Raw genomic sequence first — 22,046 nt, 5'->3', positions numbered from 1 at the left:
ATCTTATACCCTGCAACTTTGCTGAATTAGTTTATTAGCTCCCGTAATATTTTTGTGGATTGCTGGAATTTTCTATATTATAGGATTATATCATCTGTTAATATAGTTTTACTTCTTCCTCTCCAATTCAAAGCCTTTTAATTATTTTTCTTGACTAATTGCTCTGGCTAGACCTCCAGTACAGTGTTGAATAGCAGTGGTGAAAAGGGGCATCCTTGTCTTGGTCTTGGTCATAGAGGGAAAGTTTTCAGTCTTTCACCATTGAGTATGATATTAACTGTGGAGTTTTCATACATGCCGTTTATTACGTTGAGGAAGTTCCCTTCTATTCCTAGTTTTCTGTTTTTTTTTTTTTTGCGGTACGCGGGCCTCTCACTGTTGTGGCCTCTCCCGTTGCGGAGCACAGGCTCTGGATGCGCAGGCTCAGTGGCCATGGCTCATGGGCCCAGCCGCTCCATGGCATGTGGGATCTTCCTGGACCGGGGCACGAACTTGTGTCCCCTGCATTGGCAGGCAGACTCTCAACCACTGCGCCACCAGGGAAGCCCCTGAGTGGTTTGTATCATGAGAGTGCGTTGGATTTTTTTCAAATGATTTTTCTGCATCAGTTGAGATGATCATGTTTTTCTTTCTGCTCCTGTATTCTGTTAATGTGGTGTATTACATTGATTGATTTTCTTATGTTGAACCACTCTGGCATTCCTAGGATAAATACCACTTGGTCATGGCATATAATCCTCTTAATATGCTGATAGATTTGTTTTGCTAGTATTTTGTTGAGCATTTTTGTATCTCTATTCACGAAGAATACTGGTGTCTTTGTCTGGCCTTGTTACCGGGGTCATACTGGCCTCCACAGGATGAGTTAGGAAGTGTTCCCTCCTCTTTTAAAATTAATTAATTAAATTTTGGCTGTGTTGGGTCTTCGTTGCTGTGCATGGGCTTTCTCTAGTTGCGGCGAGCAGGGTCTATCTTTTGCTGCAGTGCACAGGCTTCTCGTTGCGGTGGCTTCTCTTGTTGCAGAGCACGGGCTTCAGTAGTTGTGGCACATAAGCTTAGTTGCTCTGAGGCATGTGGATCTTCCTGGACCAGGGCTCAAACCTGTGTCCCCTGCATTGGCAGGTGGATTCTTAAGTACTGCACCACCAGGGAAGTCCTACCTCCTTTTCTAATTCTTTGGAAAAAGTTTTGGAAGGATTGGTGTTAATTTTTCTTTAATTCTTGGGAGAATTCAGTAACAAAGCCATCTGATGCAGTAATTTTCTCTGCTGGAGGTTTTGATTACTGATTCAATCTCCTTACTTGCTATAGATCTCTTCAAATTGCCTATTTCTTCCTGAGTCACTTCTAGCATTTTGTGTGTCTTTAGAAATTTGTCCACTGTCTAGGTTACCTGATTTGTTGCCTACAGTTATTCATACTGTTCTCTTGTAATCCTTTTTATGTCTGTAATGTTGGTAGTAATGTCCCCACTTAACTTTGATTTTAGTTATTTGTATCTTCTTTTTGTCAGTCAAGCTACAGTTCTATCAATTTTGCTGATTACTTTAGGAGCTTTAAAGGTCAGTTTGCTGACATGTGAGTTCCACCTTACCCAGTGGCTTTGGAACTGAATCCCTGGGGACAAAGGTCCATGGTATCCTCAGGCTGTGGGATACAGGGCAGGGATGGATCCAGGGGACAGGTTGTCATGATGCTAACTGAACTAGGGAACCCCTCAGCAGAGGGATGCAAGTAGCTGTCTCAGAATTGGAGGTATCCTTTCCACCAGAATTTGTTCACTTGTGAAAGGGGCATTAATCCAGGGTGCTGGAGGCATGGGGGGGTGAGGGGTGCTGGGAGTGGCAAACACGGTGATAAAATTCAAGGTAAAAGACTGCCTCCCAAATCCATTCGTTTGAACATTTAAATCCCACCTCTATTATTTGATGTGTTAAGAGGACATCACAGTCTCTAGAATTCACAGACAAAGCCCACAGTGGTCAACAGAGCCTGTGGGTGCAGCCACTTGTGTGTGTGTGGTCCTTAGCTGTGTTTCCTAGAAATCAGAAGGAGGGTTAGAAAGAAATAAAGTCTGCAACTCGAGGAGATGACGGAAGGCAAACCTGAAAAAGGTGGAAGGAAATAACAACGTATGTGTGTGAAACAGAAAGTGGAAGAGGACAGTTGACTGAAGAAGCCAAAGCTGGAGCTGTGAGAAGACTGATGAGGAGACAAGAGAGAAGCCCTGGATGAACATCAGGAGGGAGAAGCCTCACTCCACGTGGGGCCCAGAGGTTGTGGGGGACGCTGGAGACAATGGAGGAAGGCAGCGAAGCGCTCCACGACAGCTCAGGTTTTCTGCGTCTTCACGGGCCCGTTCTAATAACTGGTAACATGCTTGAACTCAACATGCATTGATGTGGAGATCTTCCTGCTCCCACAAAGCCACCAGGCTGGGAGTTTGCTGACCCTGTCCCTCCAGAGCTGGTGGCCTAAGAGCGCAAAGCGTCAGGCCATGCCCGTGCAGATGCAGAAGCCCAGGGAGAGGAGGGCTTGTGAACCCTGCCCAGGGATGCCCCATGGGAGGGCTCTGATCTGAACTAGGCTGCACAGAGGGTGGGCTTGGCCTCAGCAGGCACCCAAGTTGCACTGATCACCTCTGAGTGAAAACCAGAGGCCCTCTGACAGAGGGAGGCTGGTACACACCCTCCTCGTGGGGACGGGACCTGCACCCGAACCCCTCGCCCTGTCCTGGAGCAAGAGGGAGACAGTGGGTCCTCCCTGAGACAGGCCCCTGGCTGAGCCCACAGCTTTGGATGGGCCGACAGCCAGGTTCAGCGGATCACCTGAGCTCAGCCACTGCCCTGTGACTGGAGTCCTGAGTCCCACATCCCATCCTGGAGCAAGAGGGCTGAGCACAGCGCCCTCCAGTTGGAGAGCTGGGGGGTGGGTGGGGGGCTGGGCACACTCTGCAGCCTACAGGGTCCCGGCTGGGCCTGGGCGTTGCTGCCAGCACCGGACAGACCCCATTCAGATGTGTGAGAGCCATGGGGCAGAGTGCTCTGCAGGGGGAGACACCCTCAGATTGGGTGGGGGTCTCAGCAAGGGCCAGCTTGTCAGGCAGTGGTTTCCAGGGGGCGTCGGCTCAAGAGAGCAGGTGGGAAGAACAGATCTGAAATTCCCAGTCCCTCTGGAAGTCAGGGTGCCCTGGTCATGCCCTGCTCACCCCTCTCCAGGGCAGCCCCTCCCGCAAGCAGGCCGCCCCTCCTGTGGTCTGAGAAGACTCCTGCTGCCACCTCCCCAGGAGCCTCAGGCTGACTCCTGGTTTTAGAAGGTGAAATTCAGTTTCCAACATGCATCTGAGCCTCCTGTTGAATAAGGCGGACCCTCACCTGCAAGCATCCCCTGCTGCCAGGTGGATGATTCATGGGGACACAGCTGCCGGGAGGGGCGAGCCAAGGCGCCACCTTGTGTCCCTGCCCTGCACTCGGCACCCCCCCCCCGCCCCCGAAACAGCTGACTGTCCTGAAGCTGAACTGAGGCAGCATCAGGTGGAGCAGATGTTAAGTGTCTGGGCCTTTCTCTTTCATCAGGTCAACAGTGTATCCAGCACTGGGGGGCCAGGATGAGCCCCCCGCCAACCCGTGTGTGACCAGGAGCAGCCTGGAGTCCAGCAGAGGCAGGAGAGGAGGCCCTGGGAGAGGTGAGCACCACGAGCTACCAGTGCAAAGGCCCTGGGGCCCAACACGGCTGGTGGGCATGTGGGATGGAGAGGATGCAGGGGAGTGGGCGGAGGTGATAGGCAGGGACCCCAGGTTCATGCTCAGTGAGGTGGGGGCCCTGGGAGGGCTCTGAGTGGAGGAGAGGTGCAGTCTGGCTGTCCTTGATGGGAGGGTGTGGTCTCAGGACAGGCTCTGAAGGTGGGGCTGGCACCCTTTCTGGCAGATGGGTGGGCCCTGGGGGAACCAGAGCCTCTGGAAGGGTGTGCAGGTCTGGCAGAGTCTTTGGTTTGTTAGAGGGCCATGTGCCCACCCTGACCAGGGATCACCTGGGACGTCCCCTGGGGTGAGAGGATGCTGCCCTGTCCCAGGAGGGGTGGGGCCACTTAGTTCTTGCCCCCCCCCCACCACCCCCCGGATGGGCTCAGGGCCTCCTGCGTCACTCCTGCCACCGGCTCCAGCCCCGGCCCCACCCAGTCCACATGTCTAAGCACAGCCTCCTATGTATGTCTGGGGGGCTGTCCCAGGAGCCTTGGGGGGCACAGCTGGACCAAGGCTCAGAGAGGAGCCCACACCAAGGAGTGCTGGGGGCCTCCCCTGCCCGAGCCCTGGGTGGCAGCGAGCCCAGAGTGTGGCGGGAAGGGCTGGCAGAGCAGGGACCCACCATGGCTCCTGGCAGGGAGGCCACCTGTGGTTCTGGGGCTGCAGGGCCACCCCGAGCCAAGACACAGCATCTCCTCAGGCCCCCTACCCACCCCGGGCCCCACAGGGGCACCCCTGGTGCTCCTACCCATTGGCAGGGTCCCAAGGACAGCCCCCCGGTAAGGGCTGCCCATTCCAGCAGGCTGGTGGTAGTTTTACGCGGCTGCTGCAGGCAGACTTGCTGGCTCCAGGCTCCTTGTCTGAGGCCCTGTCTGTCCTGCGACAGACACAGGGCGCCTGTTTGCCTGCGAGCAGGAACACAGCCTCTCTTGTTGGCACCTGGGCCGGCCAGGCCCCCAGGCAGGCGGGAGGCCTCCACACAGATCCACACTTGTGCCCACCTCAGCCTGGCCTCCTAGCCTGAACCACCTCATTCCCGCTGGGACCCTCCACAGTGCGGCAGGCGCCCGGGATGGTGGGGGGCAGGTGGGTGTCCACTCACCACTGACATCAGGCTGTAGAGGTTCTGGGCCACAGACCAGTAGGGTTGCCAAGCAACACACCATTAATGCAGTTCAACCTGCAGTGACCGGGCCTCAGAATCGCTGCCCTGGGGACCCCAGCGCTGGGGCTGACCGCCCTGCTGTCCCGTCCTCCCACCCTAGGTCAGGGAGCCAGAGGCTCCAGGTGTGAGACTGGGCAACGTGGTCACAAAGGAGGGGAGGAGGCACATCACTCAGGGCTGGTGGGGGTGGCCCACCCAAGGAGGACAGAGGCCCTCTGTCCACACCTTCAGGTGCTGGTCACTGTGGAGAGCGCATGTGGGTGCATGTGGGTTCTGAGAGGGAGCCCTGACTACTTCCTCGTGCAGGACCCTCCTGGACGTGGTGGGGACCTGCTTGGGGGAGCAGAGAGGAGAGGCAGGCTTTCTTCTTGGCCGCATGGGCAGGTGGTCCTGGGACAGACCAGAGCTGGGTGCAACATTGGGATGCTGGTGTCTGGGACGGGGGGTGCCTGGTGACAAGGGGTGCGATCTGGGTGGAGCGGGGCTGGGGGCTTTCTGGGGATTCCTCTGACGAACCCAAAGTGAAGAGACTTGGGAACCACAGGGACTGACTGTGGGGAGATAAGAAAGCACAGACGACCACCCAGGACCCTGGCAGCCCCTCCTCTCCGGGTCAGCTTCCCTGGATGTCCTTGTGGAGACCCCACTCAGAGCAGCCAGCCCGTGGTCTTCCCACTTTATTTCTTGGGGCACAAGCCCTGGGCCACCTCTATTCGGGTTTGGGGTACGGCCACTCCCGTGACCTGAAGTAACCCTTCAGGTCCTGAAAGCTGAGTGGGGGGAAGTAGGGGCCGAGCCTCTTCCGGATCCACCACTTGCCCTCAGCGGCGTGTGTGCCCCCGGGGCGGCTGAACTTGTACCTGTAGTGCTCTCCCCGGACCCACCTGCAGAGCAAGGGCAGCACAGTCAGCCTCCGCCCCCAAGACAGGCCTGGAGTCCTCAGAGGGAGAGGCCACCCAGGGGAAGCCAGAGAGCCCCAAGGAGCCCCTGGAGCCCCTGGCACAACCAGGCCCCTGACTAGATGATGGCGGGGCGGGCGGGGCTCTGGAACCGGGAGGGCCGAGTGCTCAGAGCCAATCGGGCTGAGCCCTGCATCCTTTCAGCAGGTGAGTGGTATCTGAGGTTCGCAGACCATTGTGTCTGGGCATGTTTCCAGGAGGTGGGCCCAGCCCCCAGAGCAGACCCTGCATTTGGGGAGAAGCCCTGAAAGGCAGCTGAGGCTGCAGTTGGCAGGGGTGGGGTGGGGTGTGTGTTCCTGTCTGGGAGGGGAATCTTACCTGGGTGGTGCCCTGCCTGCGAAGGGGTTAAGGGCCAGTAGGGATAGGGCCTGGGCGTCGTTGGCCAGGAGCTTGCCTGCCAGGTGGATGATCCACTCGTTGTGCTCGTAGGTCTGGGGGTGAGAAGAGGACAGGGCGCAGATAGCTGGGTGCCTGCACTGCCACCGGGCCCTTGGAGAGCCCCGTGGATGTGTGCTCCCTCTTGACGGTCACCCGGCCTTCAGTCTGTTGTCCTGGGGGTACCTGATTCCAGTGTGGCTGGTGGCCAGCCTCTCTTGAGGGGGGGCTGCCCTGGGGGCCTATGCTGCAGTTCTTTGGTTTGGGACCACCTCCTTCCTGTTCTTGCAGGGCCCCCGGTTCTGCTCGCTCTCCTGGGCACCACGGCCACTGTGCTGTCCGCAGGGACCTGGATGGAGCGGGGCTGTTCCCAGTTCACCTGTCAGCTTTGTCACCTGCCGGGCCAGGGATTTCGGGCAAGTGACCGAGCCCGCTGGAGGCTATCTTCCTGGGCAAGAAGGGATGGCGACAGTGCTGCAGCCTCTGTGGACACTGGCTGCCCCAGCGTTGGCCACGCATGCCTCGGCCCCTCTGGTGGAAGCGCTCTGAGAAGCCGGCTGTGAGGCCCAGCCCTGGGCACCCACAGATCCTCATGCGAGGGCCGTGCCAGGAGCCTGGGAAGGTTCCCCACGGGCTATGCCCCAGCACAGGATTCCCGGGCCTCGCTGTGTCAGCGGGGCCTCCCCACCGAGGGCCTCACCTGGAAGGCGGCGAACCACATAAGCCAATCCAGGCGGTGGTGGTACGGGGAGATGAGGCATGGCCGCCGCTTCAGGTCACCGGGCTTGCACTTGAACTCGTAGTCCTCCCACTTGGCGTCTGGCGCGCTGGCATTGGGGCTGGCGGTGCCCTGCAGGATGACCTCCGTGCGTTCCTTGGTGATGCTGGGTGGGGGGGAGACCAGTCAGGGCTGCACCTCCCCACCCTGACCCCAACCCCTGACCTGACCAGACGAGGGCGAGGCTGGGGGGCTGCAGGTCAGGGCTGGCCTCACCCTCACATCTCCCCCCTGGGGTCATGGTGGCCCCGAGGTACCTGCCAAAGGCCCCATATGTGTTGACGATCCGGAGAGGGTTGAAGGAGCTGTTCATGACCTGCCGGGGGCTCAGCAAGTTGAGGACCACAGGGATGCTGAGCCAGGCGACCAGGACGCCCAGCGCCAGGTTGACTGTGTGCCGTGCCACGCTGCCTGCCGGGAGGGGGAATAGTGGGTGGGCTCCTGCCCCCAGGCCTGGCCTCTGTTCGGCCCCTTGGGCCCACAGAAGCCGAAGGAGATGCTGCTGCCCCCACCACAGCAGCTCCCTCTTAGGCCCCCCCAGCTGAGGTCACTGGGCCTCCCTTCCTGAGGACCAGGACACAATGTCCATACCAAGCAGACAGGAGTGACCCTGTCCAGGCATGGAGATGCTGCCCTGTCTCCCAGGGCACTGGTGTGGGCACAGGGCTGGGTGCCATCAACTCGAGACCACCCGGGCTGCCCAGCCGCATCCGCCTTCAGGTGTCACCCACCGTGTGTCCATGGGGCCCTGGCCCCTCGAGCTTCCTCCTCCTGCATCCTCAGGACTTGGTCCTTGAGGCAGCCGGGCCCCGAGGGAAACAGGAAGCCCAGAGTGGCATCATCGAAGCAGGCGAGGCTGGGCACGATGGTCAGCCAGTTCAGGAAGCTCAGATTCCCGCTGATGATGAGGACCATCTGGGGGTGGAGAGAGAGATCCCTCCAGCCACTGCATTTCATGTGCTCCATGGTGATGCATGGAGTCCACACCAGAGGCATGGGGGTTGGGGGTCCTGTCCTTCCCAGCAGCAATGTGCTGACCCCCAGGTGCCCAGGAGGCCATGGCCCAGGCCCCAAGCCCCCCGACAGGCCACTTGCCCCGCCTCCCTCAGACCAACCCCACAATGTCTACATCCTAAATGATCTCAGAGGCAGACGCTACCCAGTGCCTCTGGTGAGGACCCCACCTACCAACACTGTGATTCCGGCCTCTGACCCTGCTTGGAGGCCACTGAAGTTACACAACTGGGAGGTGACAAGTTTGTGTTTGTGGCAACTGTCACCGTGACTGTTAATCAACAGGCCCTGGGTAGCCCCAGGACTCCAGCTGGCTGCTCAGTGGTCCACCCAGGTGTCGGGGCCAGGACCAGCCCCACACACCTGTGGTACGTGCCCCTCACAGGGGTGGGGGGTGCTTAGGACAGGCTTGTAAGTTGTTTTAGTGACTTGAAAATGGCACTTTCCTGCCTGATTTTGACCCTGTCGTCAAGGATGCGGGCGGGAATAGGGAGTGGGTGGTCTTCACTTGAGGGGAGGAGAAGATGCGGGTGGGAATAGGGAGTGGGTGGTCTTCACTTGAGGGGAGGAGAGGCTGCAGGGTTCACATCCCGCCCTCCCTACCAGGTGCCAGGCTCTCCTAGAGCAAAGGTGGAACAGAGCAGCCCCGCTTGCCCCCCAGGCAGACGCCTCTGATTGTGGAGCCCCAGGGACCCCAGTGCCAGCTGCACGCAGAGCTTCCTGTGGGCTGCACAAACGCGGGTGAGGAGATTCCAGGTGACCACAGTGGGAGGGCAGGCTGGAGGCTGGGGAGGGCAAGAGGCAGAGCCGAGGGCTTCTGGGGTGCAGCCCAGGACACCCCCATGCCTCCCTAAGCTGGAAGTCCTAGCAGAACCCGGAGCCAGTCCTCCGTCAGATGTATGACTGCCAGCTGCGGCCTTTTCATTACACAGTTTTCAAAGAGGCGAAGTTTACGTTTTTAGGAAGTCCAAGTTATCAATTAAAAAAAACTTTACAATTCTGCTTTTTGTGTCCCATCTAAGAAATCTTTTCCTCCTCCAAAGATGTAAAGATCTTCTAAAAGTTTTACAGGTCTGGCTATTATGTTTAGGTCTTGGATCCATTTCGAATTAGTTTTTTATGAAAGGTGTGATATAAGGTTCACACCAGCCGGCTCTGCTCTGGTCCAGGCTCTGCCCCTGGCTGGGGAGGTGGGGGTAAGACTTGGGAGGGACCAGGGCCTCTGGGATGACCGGGGTGTTAGGTGCTGGGAGGTGAGAGCACACGGGTCCACGGCGGACGTGTGTAAAGGGAGACAAACTGCCTCAAGCATGTGCCTCAGAAAAGGGGAAACAAGACACTAGGAGCCACAGGTCAGCAAAGTAGAAGGAAATGGGGACCAGCACCACCAGCAAATAAACCCACAATGAAAATGGTACAGTCGCCACAGTGACAAGAGAAATAAGGAGATTTTCAACTGTCCAACCAAATGGACACATTTCTGCAAAAAAAAGACCTGAACGAGCAGACAGCCCCTGAGTAGCAGAACGGCCATGTCCCTGTCCAGGTCACTCACGCGCATCTGCCGGGGTCCTGCGGGCCTCCCTGCACAGGAGCCGATGGGTCGGAGCCACGTGGGGGCATCGAGGAAGGAGGTGAGACCAAAGACCCAGGCCGGGGGCCCCACGGCCGGATGAGACTCAGCTGACACCCAGCTCCCCAATTTCTGATTTGTAATTAAAGCTGGGTCTTGATCCTAGTGACTGGGGAGAACGTGAGGTCACAGACGCCGGCCTCAAAAGGGTCTGGAGAGAGAGGAGCTAGGCTTTCAATAGGTCAGTTTTATGGATCACGATAGGGTCTTACAGTGTGTGGCAGGAGATGGTGTGGATTCACAGCTCTTCCTGGATTAATTTGGAAAACCAGTTTTCCTGGTTCTGAGGCCCAAACTAATTATTTCTTATTCTTCACTGTCTAGGATGTTAACAAACCCCTGTGCCCAAAGTGTGCCCGCCCTGGGCTGGTGGTCTCTCCTGCAGCCCTGCCTGGCCTGTCGGGGTCCCTGGGCCTCTGGTCTCGAGCTGCTTCGGGCCGACTGGGCTTCGCCCTGGAGTTTCCTGAAAACTGCTGGCTCCCGACAGTCTGGGTTTGTGGTGCCGCCAGGCCCTCTTCCACTGCGGGGGTCCCGTGGCCTGGGCCCAGCTTCCCCGTGGACAGCACTGGGGGGGCCCGACCTTCAATTCTCATCTCCCAGACCAGCGAGACCTCAGATGCTCCACTAGCTCCTCCACTGCGTCAGCAAGGGGCTTAAGGGGAACGGTCCCTGTGCCCCTCCTGACACCTCCTGACAAATGCGTTTTGCTTTGGGGTGGGATGGTCAGCTGCATGGGGGTCCCCTTTTCTCCATGGCTCAGCTGTGCAGCTAAGGCCACCAGGAGTGGTGATCAAGGGTGAGAACAGGCCGCTTCCCCGAGGGCCTGCCATCCTGGTGCAGCTGTCAGGGCCACATGGGTGACAAGAGCCCTCTACTGCCTAATTCTCGGATGAGACGGCGGCCAAAGCTGGGAGAAGCACCCGGCGCATGGCAGCCTCCAGCACCTGGCCTGGGGGCTCCTGCCTATGTCCCACGGCCCTTGGGAAGGCATGCGGGGAACAGCCCGCCTTGTTCGCCCATCACACCACCCCTCAGGGCTGGTCCACACTCAAACCTGGCAGGCAACTGATGGGCAGCTGTGTCCTCTGCAGCCACCAGCCCAAGCCATCAGCACCCACCTCTCCACTGACACTCAAACTGCTGGGAAACATGGCCACCATAATGCTGCAAAGCAGGGCAGCCGCGGGCTTCCTGGGGGGCCTACCTGCCCGAGTTCACCCCAGACGGCCTACTCACCAACCTCTCCAGGTGTAGCTGGTGCAGCCTACACCCTCGCTGAGGCACAGCCTCGCTTTGTGGCCACTCGGGGCTCCCGAGACCCCAGAGGCGTCCAGAGAAACCCAGACAAGACACTGCTAATTTGAAGGACTGTGATCAGTAAACGGCATCTATTCGTCTACACCCTCATGTGTAACACGCACAACGTTAAAACCCTAACAGGTGAAAAGCAGAATGAATGATGCTGAAGTCTGAATTAGTGATTCAGAAGATTGATTTGAGAAATCCTTCCAGAATGTGGTGCAGAAATGGGAGAACCTTTGAGGGAAACTACAGATTCAGCAGAGTCAATGGCTACACAATTGACTTTCCCGGATGAGAATGATGTAAAAATAGACTCGGCACTCTCGAGGCGGAAGGAGGCCTGGGCCTCAGGGGATGAGGGGTGCAGGACCAGTTACCGGAGCAGGACCTGGGCCCACACATGTTCTGGCCATTTCTCGTTTCCAAGGATGAATCATAAGTAAAACAGTATAAGCATTTAGACTGAAAAATATAAACAATGAGAAGAAAAGGAAAGAAAAGTGAGGAAGGTGGCCCAAGGTGGTGGGACCCTTGAAGTAGTCGCCACTCACCTCCATGAACAAGAGAAGTAGGCGGGCAGCAGTGGGAACATAAAGGACGACCAGAATGCAGCTGCTGGGCCTGGCCCCAACTGAGAGCTGAGCACAAGGCCTGGTGTCACCCTAGGACCCACTGCCCTGACCGAGGACAAGGCCCAAGGACAACCTGCCAGCCGCCCATTTCCTCCTGCGTCTCCCCCTCCCAGGCGTGCACTTCCTCTTGCTCCACTGAGCTGACTTTCCCAAGACCCAACCTGCCCCCACCGCCGCCTCCTTTACCCTGGAGAAGCAGGGCTACCCCTCGGAACCCAGGTCCACGTCCGTCCTGCCTCATCGCTCAGTGGCCTCACGTTGACTTCAAGGCTAAAACTCCACCAGCAACTCCTGCTTTAGGCCAAAAGGGAGGTAGCGGTGCTGGACCCTCAAAGCGACTGTCTGAGATGCAGGCCTGGGCACTGAGGGAGGGCAGGGCAGGGGGCAGAGCCTGAAGCTGGGGGAGCTCGAGGGGCTGGCTTGCCACATGCCACATGGGTGCAGCAGCCAGGAGCTGTGGGTCCTGCCTGGGTCCCCGCAGCTGCTGAGCTCGCAGGGTGGAGATTCTGTGAGGACAAGGAAAGCACACGACCAAGGCTGTTGCCAACGCTGAGCTCATGTGGGTCTAGAGGACCTTCCAGTCCTGCGAACCCGTGTGGAGAGACGTGGAGAGCCAGGCCGAGGCCCTGTCCTGTGGAACTAGGCTGGCCCTACAGGGAAGGCACATTCAGACCTGCCCAGGAGGCTCTGAAACTGATTTGCAAGTCAATTAGCTGCTGTCAGGAGAGAATCAACAACACCAGTGTCCAGCACGCAATCAAAAGTTAACAGACTCAAAAAAAAAAAAAAAAAAAAAAAAAGTTAACAGACTCCAAGTTGGTAGTTAGTAGCCTGCAAGGCACTAGCAGAGACAAAACAGGCTGGGAGCAGAGTCAGAAACCAGAGATGGCCTGAAGCCAGTAGATAAGAATGTGAAAACAGCTACTGTCAAAAATTAAGGGGTTTAGGGCTTCCCTGGTGGCGCAGTGGTTGAGAGTCCACCTGCCGATGCAGGGGACACGGGTTCGTGCCCCAGTCCGGGAAGATCCCACATGCCACGGAGCGGCTGGGCCCGTGAGCCACGGCCGCTGAGCCTGCACGTCCGGAGCCTGTGCTCCGCAACGGGAGAGGCCACAACAGTGAGAGGCCCACGTACCGCAAAACAAAAACAAAAACAAAAATTAAGGGGTTTAAAAGAAAACATAGTCATAAGAGAAATATGAAAATGCCAAAGAATAACCAGATGATAATTTGAGAGTTTAAAAGGTAATACAGGGACTTCCCTGGTGGTACAGTGGTTAAGAATCCGCCTGCCAATGCCTGGGATACAGGTTCAATCCCCGGTCTGGGAAGATCCCACATGCCATGGAGCAACTAAGTCTGTGCGCCACAACTACTGAGCCTGCGCTCTAGAGCCCAAGAGCCACAACTACTGAAGCCTGTGCACTCTAGGGCCCATATGCCTCAACTACTGAGCCCACATGCTGCAACTACTGAAGCCCGTGCACGTAGAGCCCATGCTTCGCAACAAAAGAAGCCACTGCAATGAGAAGCCCGTGCACCGCAACGAAGAATGGCCCCTGCTCACTGTAACTAGAGAAAGCCCGTGCGCAGCAACGAAGACCCAACGCAGCTAAAAAAAAAAAAAAAAAAAAAAAAGGTAATACTGTCAGTCCCCTACATATGAACCTTCAAGTTGTGAACTTTCAAAGATGCGAACATGTATTCACAAGTCCAATCACATAAGTTAGTTCACGTGTCTGGCATATACTGTCATGTGCGTGCATCCTCTACAAGTATTATGCTTCTGTGTACTTTACTGTACAGTGCTGTATAGAGTACAGTATTACAGTAGCTTTATTTCAAGCCCAGGATGTCTGGAAGCAAGCGTAAAAGTGTTGATGTAGCTGGTACTACTAAGAAGCACCAAGCGCCAAGAAAGGATGAAGAGAGACAAGAGGAAGAAGAAGTAACTGAAGAACCGAAGAGATTCACGGACGATGCAGAAAATGGCAAGGGGATTTTCTTTATTTGAGGAGGCACTGTTAGTTTTTGAGGCACAGGACCTGAATGTAGAATGGTATATGAAGGTTGCAGCAGCTGTTCAGAATGCAATCCAGTGCTACCATGTCATCTATGATGAGAAAAAAAGAGCTACTACCCAAACATCACGGGATCGTTTTTTCAAGAGGGTAGGTAGAATTGAATCCAGCCAGGAACCAGAACCTGTGCCATAACGTCAGGCGAGAGTGAAACTGCAGCTTGCCCTCGTCTCCTATTGCTGATGATCCTTCAGCTCTACCATCTCCCACCTCCTCTCCCTCCTCCAGTCAGTAACTCTTCTTGCCTGTTCACTAGATGCCAACCCCTGTATGCCAGCTGTTGTACTGTACTACTGTACTTTTCAAGGTACTGTAAGATTAAAATTGTTTTATTTTTTGTGTTTGTTTTTTAAGTATTATTTGTGTGAAAAGTATTATAAACCTATTACAGTACAGTACTATATAGCCGATTGTGGTAGTTGTGTACCTAGGCTAACTTTGTTGGACTTACAAATTGGACTTATGAACGTGCTCCTAAAACGGAACTTGTTCGTATGTAGGGGACTTACTGAATACAAAACAGATAATTTACTGGGTAGGCTTTTGACAAAACTGACACTGTAAAGGAAAAAGTCAGTGAATATGAGCCCAGAACAACAGGAACTTTGCAAAGTGAAGCACAAGGAGAAGCAAAGCTGAGCAGAGCCTGGGCAGCCCCTCAGGGCCTAGGGGACAGAACCCACTGGCCTGACAGACGTGTGATTTAAGCCCCAGGAAGGGAAGGGGGCAGACACAACGTGAAGAAAATTCTCCTCATTGAAGAGAACTATAAACGCACAGGTCACAGAAGCCTAAGAAATCTCAAAGAGGATAAACTCAAAGAAAGCCACACCTAAGGCACATCAAACCAAATTGCTGAAAAACTGTGAAAAAGGGAAGAATCGTAGAAGCAGTCAGAGGGGAAAAGTCGCAGACAGAGGAGTGGGGCTAAGGGTCCTGCAGACTCCCCAGCAGAGACGCTGTGGGCAGAGACCATGGACAGCTGAAGGGAAGACATCCACCAGCAGCTTCTGCTAAGAAATATTAAAAAACCAAATGAAACATCCCTCAGGCAGAAGAAAAATAACCAGGTTGCACACACAGGAGGGCAGGGGGCTGGACATTGTAAGCCCGTGGGCGATTTTTAAACACAGACAACCAGCTGTTTAAATGAAAAGTCACATGTTGTGGTTGCAATTGTTGGAATGATGGCTGCAAAGATTTAACAGTGAGTGAGAATACGTGGTTGTGGCTGGGCACATGCTCTCGTGGAGGGAAGACCCCACACGTGACCAGCAGGGACCCGTGGGGGTCCTTTCCTTCCCTTGTTTCTGTTCCAAACCATAGTTATTTTCCATTCAAAATGAGTGCCATTGGGGAGACTCTTGGTGCCTCTGGACCCGTGAGGGCCACACCCCAGGGGTGCGGGTGCAAGGCCTCGGCCAGCGTGGCTCCCACAGCGGTGATGCTGCACAGGCTTCCCCTGGCATTGGTTTGGGACCCTGTCGTCCTGCTGGCTGTAGTCCAAGCCTTCCTGGAGGGACAGACGCCCAGGCCACCCCTGGTGGACCACAATCCCGCCTACCCACCCACAGCGAACGGGGCGGCAGACCTGATGGGGCCACTGGGGGCCGAGGAAGAGCCCCAGGGGAGGAGCCCAGCGGCTCAGCACTGTCAGGGCTGCGCAGTCAGCTCAGAGACCTGTGCCTTCCTGAGAGGGCAGCGTCCCCACCTCTGTAAAGGAAAACTGGAAAAAGCAGCACCCGCCCCCGCCCCGCGTGTGAGCACCGGAGAGAGACCATCACCCTGTAGCCCTGGGGCCACGTGAGCGAGGACACGGCACAGCCTGAGTCAACCTTCTGAGGTCGGGCGCGATGCTGTCCACTTGGCACGATGACTTTGGCGGGCGGGGGCTTTGAGTTCTGCTTCCTGAGGAGGCTGTGCTGGTGCGGCCTCAGCCTTTTGCCCAGTGACCCCGTGACCTTCAGCCCTGGCTGCAGATTCAGGTGCAGGAGCAGCGTGGGGCCAGCCCCAGGGAAAATCATTTCTCCAAACAGCTACAGGAGGGCCAGGCTCATGAGCTGCCCCCACTGCGGGTCAGCGTCTAGCCAGGATGCCCTTGGCACTGTTCTCTAGCTCCTGGCTCGGGCTCCCCCACTTTCGAGCTGAGGACGCATCCTCCTGGCACGGCCACCCGAGCGGCCCTGACCCCTGCATGTGGCAGGAAGAGCTCACATTGGGATGGGGCTGAAGCCCCTGATGCCTGGTCCACACGCCATGACCCGGATTGTTCTGGTACAACAGGATTCTCTCTCTGGCACAACAGGATTCTCTATCCCGGTGAGAACTCAGGAGGCTTTGTCTAAAGGCCACCAAGTGGCCGTGGGGTCCTTATGACCTCTGAGTGATGCCCGGCTTCCCTCCACCACCCTGGTCCATTGGGGCCCAAAGACACCCCTCCCCAGTCACTCCACCCTGAGACCAGCTAGGGGGCTCTGACTCAGAGACTAGGGTTCACCAGAGCAGTTTTGGAGATGGAACTCTGTTTCTAATAAAGCAGCAGGAGGCCTGAGGATTCATAATGCCGTCTTCGTGCCCTTGTCTGGCACACACTGGCTGTGACCCCACGGTGGGGGCCGGGTGGGAAGACGAGCTGGGAAGTGGGACCCCGGGCCCAGGAGACGCCCCTGAAGGAAGGGGCTAGGTGTCTGGGACTCCCCTGTTGGGCTCTGGGGTCCCAGGGCCTAGCAGAGGACATGTGTGCTCGCAGATGATGTTCTGCAGCCAGGAGCCCCAGGACAGTTATGCTGTGACCCCAGCTCCGGGTGGGTCACTCAGGGGCTGGTGGGGGCAGCTCTCTGCGCCCAAAGCCGTAATGATGTTCCCCACAGTGATGTCCCCTGGTCTGTGGCCGACATTACAGAGATTAGAAAGAGCAGGACATGGTGGGAGGTTGGGGAGGAGAGTCTGGGATCTGAGATGCGTCTTTGCACTGACTAGGAGCCACTAGCCTGGTGAGTGCCCGCTCCACGCCAGGATGGGAGGTCCAGCCTGGCCTACAGTGGAAGCCGAGCACTGCCCCTCCAGCATCTCTCCTTGGCATTAGAGTGGGGGTCTGAGGCGGGGGTGGTGCGCCTCTCCAAGTAGACAACAGGCTGTCTCTGGAGGCCTTGCAGAACCTTCCGGAACAGCTGTGCAAACTGAGAGTGGGAGGAGGTGCGTGTGTGCTCACATCCTCAACCCTCTCCCGGGGAACGAACGGAAACAAACAGAACCAGGGACCCTCGGGATCGCGGGCGCGGAGACGGGAGCAACGTTCAAGTCCAGGGGTGGCCAGCACTGTGGCCTGCAGAGGGCCACGCGCCCCCATGAGACTGCCCTGCATGCCCCACGCTGCCTGCGAGGCTGGACACGTGCAGCTGGGCCAGGGGGCCATTTGTCTTCTTTGCTCTGGACAGCTGAGGTCCGGCCCCTGGGGGGCATCAGACCAGGCCTCAGAGAAGAGCCACAGCCCTGGGCCATGTCCCACCTTGTCCTGGGCATGGTGTGGGTGGGGGAGGATGATGCTCGGGACACACCTGGACTGAGGCTCCCAAGGCCTTGGGGGACAGAAGGCGAGTGCATGGCCTGCCTTTGGGAATAACGTCCAGGGCCGCAGGTTGGCAGCAAGGCCTTTCAAGGTCCTGTTCTGGCCCTACCCTGCCCAGTGTCCTTGTGCCACCGCTGTCCACCCGGGCACCAGACCCAGAATCAGGTGGAGACTCAGTCATGTGGCCTGAGCTGCTGGGAGCCGTCTATACCTGAGTCCCCCCCACCTGCCCCGGGTCTGCACAGTCCCCCATGGTGGAGGCGCCGGTGCCCCAGGCTGGGACACAGACTCAGCTGGGCTGGGTCCAGTTAGCGGGTCCTCATCCTGAAGCACCATGAGACTCATGCCAAGTGAATAAACAAGAACATTTCGACGCTGCTGGGTCAAAGGTCAATGTAAATATCTTCCCAAATCCTATTTTCAAGTAGCTGAACCCTTTCACCTGGACTAGTAAATCAAACTTCCTTCAAATGTGTTTTTTAAGTGATATGACAATTTGCTTTTCTTCACTGCTTGCCAAAGGTGGGCTTCAGATTATTTGGACAGAAAGTGGTAGGTGGTCAGTACAGCCTGAGGGATGTCTGGAGGGTCCCTATAGGCTCAGTAGAGTTTACAGCCCTGAAAGGGTCCCAGTGGTCCCAGGCTTGTAAAAGTGGCTGAAGCAGCAACTAATTAACGCACTGCAGCCTTGAGAGTGATTCTTGGTCACCGTGGTGACCACACAGCCTAAGCAGACCCAGATTCCTGCTGAGACTGTATGCCAGGCAGGTCCTCCAAGTTGCCTTGGGGACTGGACCCATGTTCTCCATCAGCAGAGGAAGGTGGGAGCCTATGGCTGGGCATCCTTTGACAATGGAGGAAGGTCCAGCATGAGGCAGTGTCCATGCTAGTGGACACTCACAAGGATGCTTGAGCCTCTGTTTGGAGCTTCCTCCTGCAGCTCAGGATGATGGAGCCACTGGGCTGAAGTATGCACAGGGAAGGGACAGTGCAGAGCACTCCTGGTCTCCTGGGGGTGTCCCTCACTGGAGACTGTTGGGAGCAAGGGTCACCCACCAGCCAGGATTTTGCCCTCCAGCCAAGTCCGGATAGTTTACGGATAAACTGTGGTGCATCCAGACAGTGGAATATCATTCAGCAATAAAAAACGCTCTCTCAACCCACGGAACGACACGAGGAACCTCAAATGCATATTACTAAGGAAAAAAGCCAGTCTGAAAAGGCTATATCCTGGATGATTCCAACTATATGACATTCTGGAAAAGGCAAAACTATGGAGACAGTGAAAGGATCAGTGGTTGCCAGGGGTTAGGGGCGGGAAAAGGATGAATCCAGGGAGCACAGAGGATTTTTAGGGTAGTGAAATGAGTCTGTATGATATTATGATGGATACATGTAATTTTACATTTGTCCAAACCCATAGAATGCACAACACCAAGAGTGAACCCCAATGTAAGCTGTGGACTTTAGTTAACAATAAAGTATCAATATTGGTTCCTTAGTTGTAATAAATGTATCACACTAACCAATGCAAGATGTTCCTGATGGGGAAACTGTGGGGGTGGTGGTGGATATGGGAACTCTATACTCTCTCTGCTCAGTTTTTCTGTGAATCTAAAATTGTTCTTTAAAAATCTATTAATTAAAAACAAAACAAAATACAACTTAAAATACTGGCAGCAAAAGCAGGTGAGCAGGGCTTCCCTGGTGGCGCAGTGGTTGAGAGTCTGCCTGCCGTTGCAGGAGACACGGGTTCGTGCCCCGGTCTGGGAAGATCCCACGTGCCGCGGAGCGGCTGGGCCCGTGAGCCATGGCCGCTGAGCCTGCGCGTCCAGAGCCTGTGCTCCGCAACGGGAGAGGCCACAACAGTGAGAGGCCCGCGTACCGCAAAAAAAAAAAAAAGCAGGTGAGCAGGTAGGGGGAGACAATCAAAGCATTTCGAGGCCACAGGGCCCTAAGGGCGGCAAGGACGGGGATTAAATTTAGACTTTCAGTTAGTTAACTGTGTACTTACCTGAAAGAAACAGAGTGTATAACTTGCTAATTAGGAAAGGGGGACTAATGGAACGAGAAAAACCTCAAAAGAAAGCTTTTTAAAAAGGGCAAAAAGAATACACAAAGATGTGGAAATAAAATGCAGATGTACCAGCTGAGATACGTGATACTTAAAGAGCATGAGCCTCTTTGGAAAAAGAATCCTGCTCCATGCTGTCACAGAGGCAACACCGAAGAACAGGACACAAATCCAGACTCTGCAAAACAGGAGATTACTATGACTTGATCCTTGGCCAACACATTTGAAAACTGATGAAATGGACAAATTCCCAGGAAAATGTCTGCCATTAAAATTGCCTCCAGGGACTTCTCTGGTGGTCCAGTGGGTAAGACTCTGCACTCCCAATGCATGGGGCCCGGGTTCGATCCCTGGTCGGGGAACTAGATCCTGCATGCATGCCGCAACTAAGACCGCAAGCCGCAACTAAGAGTCCACAAGCCGCAACTAAGAGTCTGCAAGCCGCAACTAAGAAGTCCGCGTGCCACAACTAAGAGTCCGCATGCCACAACTAAGAGTCCGCAAGCCACAACTAAGAAGTCCGCATGCCGTGACTTAGAAGCCTGCATGCCGCAACTAAAAGATCCCGCATGCTGCAACTAAGACCTGGTACAGCCAAAATAAACAAATAAATAAATATTAAACAAAACAAAACACAACTGCCTCCAGAAAAAAACAGAGACTCTGCCTGTCTGGCAGCCGCAAAAGGGTTGTCAGTGTCCACAAAGACCACCCCCCCTCCCCCTGGGCCAGGCAGTGATGTAAGAGAACCAACTCTGTCTTGTCTACGAGGGTGAGAGTAAAACCTGGAGCAGAATCAGACAAGGCCAGTGTGGATGGAAAACCACAAACTTCACTCACTGACAACATGAAAAACCCAAACAAAATGGTACCAAGTTATACCCACTAACATGTTACAGTATACACAGCACGACTGAGTTGATTTATCCTAGCAAGGTAAAATTGGTTCCATTTTAGCAGTGGTAATGTAATTCATGCCAACAAATTAAGGGCAAAAAAGTGATCTTCTCACAACTGGTGGAGAAAAAACCATTTGCTAAACTTCGACACCCATTCATGACTAAAAGTACCCCAAACAAAACCCATAGAACTTCCTAGTAAAGAAGAAACAAGAGAACTTGGTAGATATGGCCACAATAAACAACCAACCAAGCAAGCCACAGGTGGCTCCCCCAGGTGTGGGATACCCGACTCCTGCTCCTGCCGCACTCATCATCTGGGGCGGCACAGCACACGGCCCCCTGGACACCGAGGAACAGAAAGATGGAGGCAAAACTAGCAGAGCAACGAATACGCTGTAGGTCAAACCTCCATAAACGAGGTGAACAGGACGTGAAAATTTCAGGTTTTCCTTGGGAACTGACAAGCGGCTGCTCACCTGGAACAGGATCTGTAGGGCCCCATGGAGGATGCACATCTGCCGTCCGAGGAAGACGAAGAAGGGCACCACAAGCTCCAGGAAGTGGTTGCTGAGGGTCTCGAAGCGGTGGAACCACCATGGGGAGTGGTGCAGGAAGTAGGCCATGGGGTTGGGCACCGGCTGCGTCTGTGGGATGAAAGGAGGCCCGTGAGCTGTGCCTGGAGGTGGGGACCTGCCCTCCCTGGCCCTGCTCTGTGGTGCCCGCTGGTGGCCTTTTGGGGAAGTGGGGTGCATGGGGCCGCCCTGGCCGGGAGAGGTGCGGGGAAGACCGGCGGCGTGGCCCACCCTCCAGCAGCTCACACGTCACCAGGATGGGGAATGGTGGGGAGCCATGGGTCCCGACCTTCTCTATTCGCCTGGCTTCCTGTAATTCTGACACTGACCCCTTCAAGGGGACCCTGAGGGCCCTGGTAACGCAGGAGCTCAGATGCTGGGGAAGAGTCTGTGGTCAGAGCCCTGAGCAGCATGGGCACCGGCATGCCCCCCGCGAGGGGACAGGGCACAGGTGCAGAGGCAGGACCGTAGGATGCTCACACATGGTGGATTTCCTCTTGGAGGACAGTGGAGGCTGGGGGAGAGGGTCCTGGCCCCACGTGTGTGTTCCTGGGAACAGCCTCCACACGTGTGCGGGGTGGGAGGGCATAGCAGGTCCCCGAGGCCCACTTGTTGACTCAGCCGTGGTGCTGGCCGCCTAGGGCCCAGCTGATGGGCCCTGCGCCTCCAACCACAGGCCCTGTCCTCCCCGCTCACGCGGCCGTCCATGCTCAAAAGGGCCAGCTGTGCTGACACTGTGTGGGGTTGGGGTGGCCCTGGTGTGGACATCCAGCATCGGTGATGGGTACTGTGTGCAGGTGGCCCTCCATGCTGAGCTGGCTGGGGTGGGACACCAGGCCGCGGCAGCCCCAGACCCGGTGGACCCGCAGCACCCACCATAAGGCTAACTGTGCCTCTGCCGTCTGTGGAGAGTGAGTCCGTGAAGGGCGCCGCGTCTGCTGTGAGGACAGGGTCACTCCTTTCCACTCGCACCCACGTGGGTGTGGACACGTGGGCTGTCGTACTCGCTGGGCTGTAACCACCCTGAGCGTCTCCCTGTTATCCGGCTCTAAAGATGCTCAGGGTCACCTGAGCCCCTTCCTGCTCCAGCCCGGGGGCAGCCGCTTCTCCAGGAGCCTGGTCCCTCTAGGTGGAGACGGGTGTTAGAAACCCGGTCTGGGCATTGCTGTCTCCCTGCCCCGCATTCCTGCTGGCCTGGCTCATAAAACTGCGTTTAACTGTTTTCTCACTCTGTCTTGGTTGCAGAGG

General features: G+C 56.0%; 1 protein-coding gene and 1 long non-coding RNA gene across 6 annotated transcripts in view; one reads left to right on the top strand and one right to left on the bottom strand.

Moving 5' to 3' along the window:
* Positions 1-18,984, top strand: part of LOC115861463 (uncharacterized) — a 53,534-nt gene extending 34,550 nt beyond the window's left edge. The window contains exons 3-4 of the long non-coding RNA XR_009559209.1: positions 3,576-3,685; positions 6,534-18,984. This is a non-coding gene — a long non-coding RNA (uncharacterized lncRNA). The remainder of the gene's footprint in view (positions 1-3,575; positions 3,686-6,533) is intronic.
* LMF1 (lipase maturation factor 1) overlaps positions 336-22,046 on the bottom strand; it is a 97,342-nt gene continuing 75,631 nt past the window's right edge. For 4 of the 5 annotated variants that reach the window (XM_030872240.2, XM_030872243.2, XM_030872244.2 and 1 more), the window contains 6 exons: positions 20,703-20,870; positions 7,752-7,935; positions 7,278-7,431; positions 6,943-7,126; positions 6,186-6,298; positions 336-5,792 (listed from right to left, as the gene is read on the bottom strand). In XM_030872240.2, the coding sequence (XP_030728100.2) occupies positions 5,618-5,792; positions 6,186-6,298; positions 6,943-7,126; positions 7,278-7,431; positions 7,752-7,935; positions 20,703-20,870 (978 nt within the window). In that variant the 3' untranslated portion in view covers positions 336-5,617. Of the gene's footprint in view, positions 5,793-6,185; positions 6,299-6,355; positions 6,592-6,942; positions 7,127-7,277; positions 7,432-7,751; positions 7,936-20,702; positions 20,871-22,046 lie in introns of those variants that run through there. The other variant, XM_060285780.2, reaches the window with a different exon arrangement.

This window comes from Globicephala melas, chromosome 15 (genome assembly GCF_963455315.2).
Source record: "Globicephala melas chromosome 15, mGloMel1.2, whole genome shotgun sequence".
Taxonomy (NCBI): domain Eukaryota; kingdom Metazoa; phylum Chordata; class Mammalia; order Artiodactyla; family Delphinidae; genus Globicephala; species Globicephala melas.
Note: the sequence above shows the minus strand (reverse complement) of the source record. Positions and strands in the feature narration are given on the sequence as shown.